Source organism: Schistocerca gregaria, chromosome 9, assembly GCF_023897955.1.
Source record: "Schistocerca gregaria isolate iqSchGreg1 chromosome 9, iqSchGreg1.2, whole genome shotgun sequence".
Classification (NCBI taxonomy): Eukaryota; Metazoa; Arthropoda; class Insecta; order Orthoptera; family Acrididae; genus Schistocerca; species Schistocerca gregaria.
In genome coordinates this window covers 167,709,598-167,724,365 of record NC_064928.1, presented here as the reverse complement: position 1 = coordinate 167,724,365, position 14,768 = coordinate 167,709,598, and the positions used below count along the sequence as shown (strand labels likewise).

The 14,768-nt window shown below is 42.7% G+C and overlaps 1 protein-coding gene across 3 annotated transcripts in view; it reads right to left on the bottom strand.

Annotated features, from left to right (window-relative positions):
- The window catches only part of LOC126292167 (histone acetyltransferase Tip60-like), a 90,597-nt gene that overhangs the window by 25,863 nt on the left and 49,966 nt on the right, over positions 1 to 14,768 (bottom strand). For all 3 annotated transcript variants that reach the window (XM_049986007.1, XM_049986005.1, XM_049986006.1), the window contains exons 6-7: positions 9,460 to 9,543; positions 6,778 to 7,108 (exon numbers count right to left, since the gene is read on the bottom strand). In XM_049986007.1, coding sequence (XP_049841964.1) covers positions 6,778 to 7,108; positions 9,460 to 9,543 — 415 coding nt within the window. The remainder of the gene's footprint in view (positions 1 to 6,777; positions 7,109 to 9,459; positions 9,544 to 14,768) is intronic.

Here is a 14,768-nt window from a genome sequence, read left to right as displayed (position 1 = left end):
TGGTGCCTGACTCAAAGGGAACAAATTCTTCAATTTGCTGACAATTCTCTTCTGTCAAACAATAATCAGAGAAGTATTACATTTTAGATTCTTACAACTGTCTTACAAATATGTTCAAGATCTTGCAAAAAAAACCGAGGTCTGCCATATTCACCACAACAACCTCCACAGTCATTGACACTTTAAAGTTATTTACACTGCTTGTTCTCACTATTACGTGCCATGGTGCTACACTTGAGAGAAACACCGTGTATTCACGAAGTTTTAATTCCGGTGTACTCCCAATCCTCAATTTGTCCCTGATAGAACAACTGTGGGACCAGTCCAGGTGTCAATTCCATCCCAGACCAGTGCCCAAAATATTGAGGACTAGTTACAACATTTGTAGGCCAGATTGCCTGAAGACAGGTAAAGGCTTTATGACAGCCTTCCAACAGAATCAGTGCACCCAGGTAGATTGGTTACAAGATCATATAGTTAAGTGGATTCTTTGTAGATTTGGTATTTGTGATCACTGAAATAACATTGCATACCCTCTTAACTCACGATTCATTTTCTCCTTCCCTTCTGGCTCTTTTTTTTTGGCGGCATCTAAAATGTGACAATGCTAAAAATTGAGTGGGCAAATAAAGTGTGAAAGCAAAAGTAGTAGAAAGAAGATGTATGGGAAAATATACAAGAAGGGGGAGACAGGTTAATAGGCCACCTGCATACAGCAATGAATCTGACACAAAGGGGTAGCAGAAGGGGAAAAATGTGGGGAGTAGACAAAGATTAAAATATTTAAAACATTACAGAAAATATTAGATGTAACAGCTGCAAAGACATGAAAAGATTGCCAAAGAATTGGGGGTGGGGAAGGTGGGGGTGGTGGTGTGGAGGAGGGTGGGGGGTGGGGGGGGGTTCAGTGTCAAACCAGTCTGAAGATTGGTGTGTTCAAAACTAAAATTAAAGGAAATAACAGTTAGCAACACACCCTGAGGAAGGCGTCTTGCAACAGACGCCGAAACGTTGGAATTTTATAAATGACAATGCGGTCTCTAACACAGAAGAATTTTATTGAAATTGACAACGGCCGCGAACAAAAAAATTAGCACACAGCAGTATTCCCCATATAAGACACACAGTGAGGTTTAGGAGATTTGTCAATAGAAACAATGGAGCAGTCAGCCTATTTTCGAGGCATATGAGCTAAAGTTCATTCTATTTTTGTGCAGATGCCATATTAACTATTTTTGTCCATGTTTCACTTCCTTACATTGCTACACTCCATAAAAATACTTTCAAAAAGGATGGTCCATACGACAAGAATGTAAGGGGTTAAAAAAAAGGCATTCCTGCAAGAAATGGCGCACCATCAAAGGCTGAGCACAGTGAGCGAGTACAAAATGGATGGACAACCTAGCTAAAATGATCTCCTCACAGTGAGAAGGCCAAGAGAAGGTTGTGCAAGTCACTAGGAGACAATAAGCTGAAGCTTGTTCCTGTGAAGGGAGAACCAGTGGTGATGCCGAAGGAACATCTGCCAACAGACAACAACACAGAGATCACTGGAGGGGATACAAGAACGACAGGGCTGAGATACAAAGACTGCAGCCTAGGCAGCAGTGTAAGCAGCCTTGTTTCCTGTCAGACAGATGTGACAATTTCCACTATAAACCATTCATGACATGGGTGGACAAAGTGACGAGATGGTCAAATGCAGAACGACACACTAAATCAGAACTGTGCAGGGATTAGTAAATTGCAAGACTTGATGATGACGACAACGACTTGGGTTAAGGCAGCACTCTACATCATGGTTATCATCACCCAGACAAAAAGTCAGCTTGCAAATATCACAGGTGAGGATGAAGGCAGTACCCACATGCATAGCAGTTCACAAAATTTTACCACCTGTGTAGAACTGGTATTGGTACCCACGAGGATGGAGGGCAGTTCTCCAGCAATACTGAGGGCTACTCTGATATCAGTATATAGGACACACGTAGCCACAATATGCTGAACTGAAAGCACTGTGCCACAAACTTCACGGAGTGATGGATCCTCCCACCAGAAGAGGAAGCCATGTGTTAAAGGGCTATGCCCGATGCGCAGTCTGGTAAGCAAAACCACCTTCCAGTGGCGAGGCTCACATGAAATCTGCCAAGAGTTTGTGGTCATGTTGGGCAACCACAGTTTGTCTGTCACCTGCAACCATTCAATTTCCCACTGGTGCATGATGCATCTGTTTGAAGATGAGAGGATGGCATGCAACAGGATGGGATGTTGATGGACAGCACTTTCCCAACATGCTTCCTTGGAGACTGTCGGCCATGTTGTTGCCCTGTATCTTAATGTGGCCAGGTAACCACCTCGCCACAGTGTTGGAGCCGCTATAAGGAGTCATGGCTGAGTTAAATTAGTGAGTCTACTGGATACATTTGGCAAAGTGCCTGCAGGGCACAAGGAGTGTTGGAGCAGACAAGAAACCTTATATGGTGATGTCTGTGAGCCCTCTCCAGTGCCATCAGAATGCCATATAACTCCGCATCATAAGTTGAAATTGTTCTGGAAGGTGCACTTTAAAATCCCTATCAGGGTAACCACCAGAACAATAGAGCATTCTCCACCTGGGACCCGTCTGAATAAATAACAATACAACTGTGGTATGTACTTAAAATAGATGAAAACAAAAACTTGAGTACAAATTTTCTTGCACTATGTGAAGCTTAAAATCACTTTGGGCATCTGAAGATGCCAAGGTGGCAACATGTCACATCCCTGACTGTGTATTTTGATGACCGAGAGATCCAGCTCCTTGAGACAGTCTGTAGCATTATACCAAATGTCTGGGTCGCAAGGGGCCGATTCTTGAACAGCCATTCAAAGGTGGGTTGGACCAATGAACTAAATGTCAATGACTGAAACAACACTGATATTTTCAGCGCCTATTGAGCCAAAAGGATATGTTGCCAAATCCAGAGTGGTGGTTCACCAACCTGTGCACACAGACTGAATTGGGTCTATATCCGAATGCTCTCTTGCTGGACAGCATCTAACATCCTGAGGTAGAAAGGATGGGCTGATCCGTAGACCATACTGCTGTAATCTAAATGTGATCGAACAAATGCCCTATAAAACTGCAGGAGGTGGGATCTGTCAGCTCCTCATGCTTTCCGGTAAGGCACTTCAAAATATTCAATGACTGGAAGCCCCTTGTTCATAGGTCTTTCAGGTGTGGGAGACAAGTTAATTTCAGGTCAAATATTGAACCCAAAAAGCACAGTGTCTTGAAAACTTAAAATAATGTCCCCCATTGTGAGCCCTGGTTGCTTAAAACTGTGACGAGCATGGTTAAAATTGACACATGTAGTCTTCTTGGGTGAGAACTGAAAACCAGTAGTGCAGGCCCAGGTTTCCAGCCTTCTAATGCAAATGAAATGAGCATTTGGCATCATTGGCCAGGAGGCCACCTTGGTGCAGGTCTTATTACATTCAACGCCACATTGGGCAACCTGCGCGTCACATGGGGATGAAATGATGAAGACAACACAACACACTGTCCACAACCAATCCGGGAATCGAACCTGGACCCCCTGGGACGGCAGTCTGTCACGCTGACCATTCAGCTATTGGGGCAAACTAGACTACTCATGATCTGCTGGAGCTACCCTGTTGTCGATGTAAGATCAGAGGAAGAGTGAAAGATTGCAAAGTCATCCACAAACAAAGAGCATTTCATAGGACTTTTGACTGCAGAGGAAATGCCACTGTTAGCAATGGCAAACAATTTAACACTTGAGGACATTGCCCTGGGGAGCCCATTTTCCTGAACTTAGCAGTCAGACATGGTATTGCCAATGCGATAACAAAAACGCTGGTCCTCGAGAAAGGACTGGATCACAAGCGGCAGGCATCCATGTAGTCCCCATTCACGAAGTTGGCGACTGATGTTGTACCTCCAAGTTGTATCACAAGCTTTTTCGAGGTCAAAAACACACAAACCAAATTGTTTTCGCGTAAGAAAGGCTCTTGTATTGCTGCCTCTAGGATGAAATTCTCAAGGGTGGAATAGTATTATCCGAAACCGCCTTGGGAGCAGCTCAGGTGACCTCTGAATTCGAACAGCCAGACCAGGTGGTGGTTGACCATACATTCAAGAGTCTTACCCATACAACTGGTAGGGGTGACACTCCAGTAAGTATCAGGGGTGCTACAGTCTTTGCCTGGTTTCCAAAATGTCATTAATATTGCCACCTTCCAAGTCGTGGGGTACTGTCAATTAAACCAGATCCGATTGAAACAAGAGGAGCTTTTCTTTCACTTCAGGGCACAGATGACAAAGCATAGCGTAATGGATCTCATCAGGTAATGGAGCAGTGTGGCTGCAGACAAAGCCAACTCCAGTTCCCACATGGAGGACAGAAGGTTGTAGACTTCCTCATTATGCGAAAAGAAACTGAGCTTCCTCATTTCTGCAGTTCTACAGAATGCCTGTAAAGTAGGAGCTTGTCTGGATGACATAGCAACAGTACAGAAGCATTCAGCTAAAATCTGAGCCATGTCATCTGGTGTGTCTACGAAGACCCCGTTACTGGACAAGGCCGTAAGGGGATGTGAACTACCCTTGCCTGAAGCCTGTCTTATTGATTCCCAAACATGCTCAGTGGAAGTTGACCAATTAATGGAAGTTATGAATTCCCTCCAGGAAATCCTCTTCCATTCTTTTATCACTTGCCTGGCTATGTGCTCTCATAGCTCTGAAGGCATAAAAGTTTGTCCATATTTGGACAGTGAAGTTCCACAGAGCTGTTCACCTGACTACAGTCGCCAATCCAACACGGTACAGGCCATTGTCGGAGGTATATGGGCCATCACCTCCTATGCACAACCTTTTTGTTAAAAGATAGCCTGTCGACTGTACTGTCCTCTGTATCATCATCTGTGTGGTCTTCTGTTGGCCACCGTCCTAGTCGGCAGAAGGATCCACACTGAGAAGTGGTCACTAGAATGTAAATCTGGAGTCCCTTTCCACTGAACCGGGTCTCATTAGCTGGAGAACAAAAACAGACCCCTGGAGCAAGTTGTAGCCGAGCCCCACATCACATTGTGTGCATTGAAGTCCCCCACAAGGAGAAATGGGCATCGGAGTGCCTGGAAGAGTTACACCAGTGCATCTGCATCCAAAGCATCATTAGGGGGCACGTACAAAGAAAACACTGTGATATTAAAGGGTGCGACAACTTTCACAGCAACTGCTTGGATGGTCATGGTAAGACGGACAGGAGATGAGTGGCATTTGTCATCAACAAAAATAGCCACTCCACGTTTAGCTATCTCCAGTAGTATCGTCCTCCTTGTATGTGTGGTAGACCTGTAATTCAGGTGTGTAGGTGACTAAGATGAGTTTCTTGAGTTTCTTGTAAGCAGATGTATAAAGGTTTCTCCCAGACCAGTAGCTGCAATTCTTCCATATGTGAGTGATATCCATTCAAATTTCACTGCAACAAAGAAGTCCCTGCAAAGCCACTGGTTAGCGATTGTCGTTCCTTTCTTTCTCCCTCGGAGGCGGTGATTTACCAGGGAGGTCAGGGGGAATGTTAGCCGGTTCCTCCAATTGGAAGTCCATATCCTAAAGAGCTTAGTTCCCATCAGAAAGGGAGATAGCTCGCCGATCCAAAGGTTTAACTACTGCTTTCTTGAACTTGGAACTACTTTTCGGAGGACTTTTCTTTACCAACAGAAGGAGATGGTTGCCTGGGTTGCGGGAATGGCTTAATTGGTTTCTGATTTTGGGTAGGTTTATGTGGCTTAGGTGGTACGACTATTGCTGATGGCTTCTGAACAACATCAATTTCAAGTGGTCTCCTGAGGCTCTGAAGGGGTTATTCTGTTTGATGTCCTCCTTTACAAAGCGACGATCAACTCTGAAGTTTAATGAGCTAATCTATCAAATTTAAATAAATAATTTCTACATGTTGTTTGGTGCAAAATACACAAATGAACTTCTCCTTCTCCATGACAACAGAAGGCCTCTTAAGTCTGTGCACCCAAAAGTAACTCCCTGAACATCACCGGACACTTCATCCACCCTATAGTCGGGATTTCGCACTTTCCAATTTCCGTCTGTTTGGCCCAATGAAGGATGCACTCCCCAGGAAGCAGTGCACGGACAATTGCGAGGCTTTGATGCAGCGAGACTGGCTCTGACATTGTCCTGTAGAGTGGTACCGTGCACACGTACAAGCCCTGCCAGTAAGGCGGCGTAAGGTGTCACATTGAACAGAGATAATGTTGAAAAACAGGGTTTTGTAGTCAAGAGTTGGGAATAATACAGTGTAATGGAATTCTGAATAAAACCGACCTGCTTTCACAGAAAAAAGTGTTGCATTACTTATGGAAATCCCCTCATATTTGTAACTTAATTTGCTTGTTCAAACATGTTGCCAGTGTTTTTTTGGCTAAGAGGAAACTGAACAATTTTTAAAGATATTTTCCAACATGTTGAAAACCTACAAATCAACTGACATCTTCACAATATTTTTTTCTTTGATAATTGCTAATGCAGCTTTTTCACTCAAGTTTATTTTGGAAGAAAAATTGTGCAATTGGTGTTCCATATGTAGCCAACGACTGCTGTCAGAGACCTGGAGGCACAACACTGAGTACAATGTCCCATGTGACAGTTTCTGGGCAATCCCAACTGTTTCACAAACCACCTCCATGTTAGCTTTCGTGTTCCGTATGAAAATGTCTTTATAATAAGGATTACAAAGGAATAATAATTTTACTTACTGAAATCTGCTAGAAGCTTGCCACAGCCCATATCTTTGTAGGGGGGAAGTGTCACAGCAGAAGTACACCTGTGGACGTACGCATATGGCTCCTTAACTCTGTTGAAGTATCCCATTATGTGGCAACCGTGGGAGTCTGAATGGGTCAGCACATAGTATATGAACCAGTCCGGCCCACAATGTCCCGCCGTGCGATGCGGCAGGAACAACTTTCCCAGAAGGCAAAGGTTGTGGGCGTACTTCTTCCACACGTGCCCATCAACTTCGAAGAAGGAGATGCTTTCCTCTCGGTATATCTCTTTCCCCGGTGGATGCCTTAAGCCACATTTAGCCTAATGAGAATAAAATAAAGTATTAGAATCTATTCGACATGAACCAAACTGCTTCACTATATCTAATTACTCAAATTCTTACTTAAGTGCTTGGCAGATGGTGCAAGGCACTACTTGCAAACTATACCACTACTATTCCCACCTAGGACAGTGGAAGGAGAAACTGAACATTGAAATCCTCTGTACGAGCTCCGATTTCTTTTACTTTAGCAAAATTTTCTTCTGTGTATAAGTGGGAGGCAGCATTTCAAGGATCAAGTTTCGAACTGAAATTTTCTAGATAGGTTTATCCATAACAAAACATCCTCATTTTAATAACTGTCATTCTCATCTACTTATCAGGTCTATCTCACTTTCCACTATTTCACAGTACAAGCTGCCTTTCTCTAAAATTTTACTTAGTTTCCTACCGTAAAGAAGACATCAAATTGCAGACGGGCACAATTAAAAGACACTCTCACAGCTTTCAGCCACTGCCTTAATCTGTAAAACAAATGCACGCGCACACACGACTGCCAAATCCAGCATCTAGGGCCTGTCTTCAGCTTGACGTGTCTTCTTTATGGTAAGCAGCAATCTGTCTTTTCCTATATTGTTGATATTCATACCGTAAGTTTTCATTGTCTGATTTACTTTGTTTTGAGTCATCCTATAAGATAAGAATCCCCTACTGCACAAAAATAATCTGGAAGAGGTTAGACAAATGTAGTTTAAGCACTTTGGTGGATTCACCGTTCTTACAAGGTGTTCTGCCAATAAAAATTGAATTTGCATGCCCTACAACATTTCCCATATGATTGTCGAGATTCAAGTTGTTTAGAACCGTAACCTCTAAATATTTAGGTGAATCAACAACTAAATTTGTGTCATTTACGGTCTAACAAATTTGAAAGAACATTCTTAGTACACTTGTGGACGACCTCGCATTAGTGTTCAGTCAACTGCTACATTTCAAATGTTTAATATACTTTGTCTAAAACATTCTGAAATCTTTTCTGACCATTTCACTACATGGTAAGTGAGAGCATGAAATACAAACATTTATAAAGACTGCTCAGATACTCCTGCGTGCAAGTTATTGGTATGAGATTATTACAAATGAAGCAGTGTCACCAATAACTATACTTTGACATGATATTGCAAATATTTGCAGTCATATTGATAAACAAGAAGAAAAATTGCCTCATGGGCAAGAGTTTCCCATTCTGGTACAGTGCTGTAGTTGTAAGGCTCACATTGTACTTAAATGTAATTCATTACCCTGTTTTACAGTAGTAGTAGTAGTAGTAGTAGTAGTAGCAGCAGCAGCATTCAGTCCAGAGACTGCCCCAAAGCAGCTCTCCACACCTCTCTAGCCTGTGCAAGCCTCTTCATCTCTGCTATTTGCATCTAATTTTCACCATGCCCCTCCTCCACCCTTTCCTCCATTTCCAAACTATTCCTTCATACCACAGAATCTGTCATACCCACCAATCCCTTCCATTAGTTGGGTTAGGGAAAATTTAGTTTTTTCCCAATTTGATTCTGGACCACTTCGTTAGTTATTTGATCTAGTCATCTAATCTTCAAATAATTCTGTAGTGCCACATTTCAAAAGCTTCTATTCTCTTCTTGCATAAGATGTTTATAGTCCACACTTCATTTTTAGAAAAGGCTTCGCTACAGGCAGACACTTTTAGAGAGAGGAATAAAAAAAGCCCTATACCTAAATGTATGTTCAATATTAGAGACTTCTTGCCACTGCCAGTCTGCATTTTATATTGTTTCTACTTTGGCCACTGTCAGCTATTCTGCTGCACAAAAACTCACTCACTTTTTGTGAGTCATTTCCTAATTTAATTCCCTTAACAACTCCAGATTTACTTCAACTACATTCTATTGCCCTTCTTTTACTTTTGTTGATGTTCACTTTATAACCTCCATTGAAGACACTGTCCATTCCACCCAACTGCTCTTCCAAGTCATTTTCCATTAGAGAGGTACAATGTAGCCAAACCTCAGTTTTTCTCTCTTCTCCCTGAACTTTTATTCGTTTTCCGTTTCCAAATTTCTCCTTTGTTCTTTCACGGATTGCTCAATGTTAAATTCATGAGAAGCTACAGGGCTGTTTTATTCTCTTCTTAACCTGTGTTTTCCTTTCATTCCATTTGATTTTTAAAAACGATGCTTGTACAAGTCCCTGTACAAGGTTGTCAATTTCCTTTTCTCCCTGTATTTAATCTTCGCTACCTTCAACTGGTGTGCCGATCATTATGCATATATGCTAGTAAAAGGCAAAGTTTGTTGAATATTGTTTACTTTTTCTCTTTTTTTAATAAAGCAAAATGGAAGCATATCCAAGTAGCACTTACCAAATGGTGCGCAAGACGTCTCCTTGACTTTGATGGTTTCAGGCAAAATTCACATATGTACATACATGGCACTTTTTCAAACATCTGAAAATTTATAAATCTGTATTAATATCTGTGTACATTTAGTTTATAAGTACTGTTACAAGTGTGGTGCATTAATTACCTAACTATCACAGCTACAAATGCACTGGAAGAGAGAAGACAGAAGATAATGTTCTACTGAAGTGCTGTTGATGTTTGAAATGTCACAGCATATAAATCTGAGGTGGACATAAAACTATTTTCCATTCACTAACACAAAGATAGGATAGCCAACAATTGATCAAATGGTCCACAGGTGTGCTACCCTTTCAGTGTCCAACAGACACAGTATTTGGATGAGAAGACTTGTCAGGTGCGCTAATGCTGCTGTGTGCATGCGGCCTACTTATACGCATGTTGGCTCCTGTGATCGTATCATTGTTGCTACATCACCCATGCCACCGGTTTGTTGTATTGCTGAGTGTCTTTAATTAGGCCCAGAGCTGGTTCCTAAGCCTTGCTTAGATTATAGCCTTTGTCCCTGGTGTTAATTTCGATAGCTTCTCTAACGACACTGCCCCGGTATTTCGAAGTCTGTGCCAAAAACCTGGTGTGTGTGCATTCCAATCACACGATTCTCTTGCAAACACTGCTCTGTAATTGCCAAATCGTTAGGATACATTATTAGCTGAGTGTGTCACTTGTGTTCTTTGCATCGATCTTTGATGGTGCGCACTGCCTGTCTAAGACAAGCCTTGCAGCATTGCCACAGAATTTAATACACACTGTCCTTCAGTAAACTGAGGTCATCTTTTATGGTTTCAATAATGCCCACCTTTTATTTGATGGCCAAAACACAGTTCTTACTCAGTGCTTATTCAGTACACATCCAACTTTTCCTTACAATGCACTGGTGTGCAATATAAAGTGTGTGGCTGCCTCTTCCTCAGTGACTACTTCCATCTCCACAGGTTGTACTGAACTGGTAGGGTGAAGAGCACATTTGATCTGCCATTCTTTTCTTGGAACGTAATTAGCAGGTGTTCCAATTCCTGGGACAGACACCCCACATCTGAGACTGTGAATGCACCATATGCTAGTGTTTTTAGTACCCCATTCCTCTGTGCAGGTCGGTGGCAGCTGTCTGCAACTGCATTTCATCAGCACACCTGACATCGGTGACGTATCTGTCCACTGAAATACTGTGCCCGTTTGTTGTTGTGAACTGGCAGTATAACAGTGGACTGTTTGATCAACAAATATAATGGTCAAAACTGCATATTCACAACACACAATTGTTTCTGTAGCATTTACAATTTCATAGACTTGCCGTAACAGTACTACATCTGAATTCAGTTGTGTTTTACACAACAGTCTAGTTTACACACTATGGCAAGAATATACACTAGGAGAAAATGAATCTCTGTAGGATGCATAAAGTTTTCATGGTATTCACTCTGTCTCAAACATCAATTGAAAATCGAGCTTTCTTCATTATCAGGAGCTGACTAACTGCCAATGGTGTTGTCTCTCGTGTGGAAGTGGTGTGGGTTACTATTGGTGGAATGACATCACTTGGGGAAGAAATTTCATGTGCAAATGTGAGAAATGAGAACGAATTCTAAAGAGCAAGAATATTTAAAGCTTGGAAGTGTGAGTCACACAGGGAGAATGCGACCATTTTGCAATTCAATAGGAGTATTGCACCACTGCTGTATTGGTCATTAAATTAGACGGCACCAGCAGACAAATTAATGACTTAGACACTTCACAACAGCTTTGTTTGTTATACACTGCCTCTACAGGGTGATTTTTTTCCACTGCATACAAACTCTAGAGATTGATCGATGAGAGAATACGGAAAAAGAAAGGTCTAATGAAGTTTTGTCTGGAAATGCATGATTTCCACACTAGAGACCATTTATTCATTCATACTTTGTTACGTAGTCTGCAGTCTAATACACGCTGTACCATGCAGCAACAGTTACAGTATGCATGTTTTCCTCCTACAGGGTGGTACTCTTTCTCATGTCATGCCCTAGCGTGCCCGCCTGCCACAGTAATTAGTAATGATGTGTGTGATTCACTTCTGTTGCTGACCCACCTTGTAGCGGATGTGATACATCACTGTACCCAATGGTTCTGTATTCAAATTGACAGCTTGCTGATACAGTGTTTACTTACGGGAAGGTAAATGGCAACAGGTGGCAGGAGACCTATCTCTGTCGACAACAACCACGGCATTCAAATTTTGCATCTGTTTCGCCGTTTGTCTTAGGCAGGGTTGTTTCAGGAAGCAGGAAATCACAAAGGATGTACCCAAAATGTTCGGACGCCAGACTGGGAGGAAAATGCGATTAACGCTATGGAGAGTGACCACTATGTCAGTACCAGGTAGTTGGCCCGCCAGCACAGGGTAAGCCAGATGATCACATGGAACATCATCCTTAACAATTGTTACTACACTTATCACTCATAGGGTCTGGAATGTCTGAATGCATTTCAATCATGTCCTTCCTGGTTGACATATCTGAAGATGAGGTCCATTTGTGTGGCATGCTTACTCACCAGATCTCAACCCATGCGATTTCTGGCTATGGGGTCATCTCAAAAGCGTTGAGTACGCCGAGTCCATTCCACAAGTGGGAACAGCGTATTCATGCTGCCTTTGACACTGCTCCAATGCAGCTTGACTGATGTGAGAGACAGAACATGCTACAGTGCACATGTGCATGTGTTGATGCACATGGGAACCATTTTCAACAAATACTGTAACTGCGGCTGCATGGTACAGCAGTGTAGACTAACAATGTACGACAGAATAAATGGTCTATTACTGAAACCATGCACTTCCGGACACAAGTTCATTAGACCTTTTTTGTTCCGTATCTGTCATCTATCAATCCCTAGAGTTTGTATGCGGTGAAGAATATAAAACAAAGATTCCAAGACTTACTAAGCGGGAAAGCGCCGGTAGCCAGGCACAATAAAATCACACACACACACACACACACACACACACACACGTGGGTGTGTGGTGTGGGTGTGGTGTGTGGCGTACACACACACACACACACACACACACACACACACACACACACACACACACCACACACGTGGGTGTGTGGTGTGGGTGTGGTGTGTGGCGTACACACACACACACACACACACACACACACATGGGTGTGTGGTGTGTGTGTGTGTGTGTGTGTGTGTGTGTGTGTGTGTGTGTGTGTGTGTGTGTGTGTGTGGGGGGGGGCGTGTGGGCGCACGCGCGAGTATATACCTATCTTTTTTTCCCCCTAAGCTAAGTCTTTCCACTCCCGGGATTGGAAAGACTCCTTACCCTCTCCCTTAAAACCCACATTCTTTCATCTTTCCTTTTCCATCCCTCTTTCCTGACGAAACAGCCGCCGGTTCCAAAAGCTCGAAATTCTGGGTGTGTTTGTGTGTTTTATTTATTGTGCCTATCTACCGGCACTTTCCCGCTTGGTAAGTCTTGGAATCTTTGTTTTTAATATATTTTTCCCATGTGGAAGTTTCTTTCTATTTTATTTACATCATCATTAATTTGAACCCAACAATTACGTTTGTTATTGTCTCTGTTGCATTTCGAAATCTTCTCTATCATCTTACTTTCTCTTTTTGTTTGTACAAGTAGTCTCACAGGATACTTCCCGGGACTGGATCAGACTCTGAATACGGCTCTCCAGCAGGGATAAGACTTCTTAAAATCCTGCACCGAAATGAGATCCAACCTTCATGAAATCCTCCCCACTCCACCAAGAGTGTCTTTCCGCCGTCCACCTAACCTTCGTAACCTCTTGGTTCATCCCTATGAAATCCCCAAACCACCTTCCCTACCCTCTGGCTCCTACCCTTGCAACCGCCCCCGGTGTAAAACCTGTCCTATGCACCCTCCCATCACCACCTACTCCAGTCCTGTAACCCGGAAGGTGTACACGATCAAAGGGTGAGCCACGTGTGAAAGCACCCACGTGATTTACCAACTGACCTGCCTACACTGTGACGCTTTCTATGTGGGAATGACCAGCAACAAACTGTCCATTTGCATGAATGGACACAGGCAGACAGTGTTTGTTGATAATGAGGATCACCCTGTGGCTAAACATGCCTTGGTGCACAGCCAGCACATCTTGGCACAGTGTTACATCGTCCTAGTTATCTGGATACTTCCCACCAACACCAACCTATCCGAACTCCGGAGATGGGAACTCGCCCTTCAGTATATCCTCTCTTCTCGATATCCGCCAGGCCTCAACCTCCGCTAATTTCAATTTGCCGCCGCTCATACCTCACCTGTCTTTCAACAACTTCTTTGCCTCTGTACTTCTGCCTCAACTGACATCTCTGCCCTTACTCTTTGCCTTTAAATATGTCTGCTTGTGTCTGTGTATGTGTGGATGGATGTGTGTGTGTGTGTGTGTGTGTGTGTGTGTGTGTGTGTGTGTGTGTGTGTGTGTGTGTGTGTCCTTTTTTTCCCCTTAAGGTAAGTCTTTCTGCTCCCGGGATTGGAATGACTCCTTACCCTCTCCCTTAAAACCCACATCCTTTCGTCTTTCCCTCTCCTTCCCTCTTTCCTGAAGAAGCAACCGTTGGTTGTGAGAGCTTGAAATTCTGTGTGTGTGTTTTGTTCATTGTGCCTGTCTGCCAGCACTTTCCCGCTTGGTAAGTCTTGGAATCTTTGTTTTTAATATATCACCTTGTACATATCTGATCACCAAGATGTTCATCACAATTGAGTGGATCTAACCAAACTGCATCACTGTCATTGGTTTATCAACTGGTGGTTTCTTATTTACTGACCTTTACAGTAATTGTGCAGTAATCCTACAGAATATTTAAAGCAATAGTTGGGTGCACAATTACATGTGATTCAGAAATTTGTGCAATCAGATGGTAGCTAATTTCAAAATTATTACCTTGCAACACTGATTTCTTGCAACATTCAGCAATATTATCAAGAAAGGAAAAAAATAAACCCAACAATCAGAAACAGAATGAATGTTCAAAATTCAATTTGTTTTATTCAACAGAATCAACTAAAATGGTAAAGGCATAACAAAAAGATGAAAAAACAAGAGCTTGCAAAATGTATGCTGGCTTGGATACCAAATGGTAGAAAGAAAGTTGGGCAGCCACCTACTACTTAAGATTCAGAGGATTCAGATGTTAACGAGTGATGGGAACATTACCTGAAGAGTTATGATGGGATAGACTAGAACAGAGGGAACTAATTATACATACGATGTAATCACAGGCGCCAG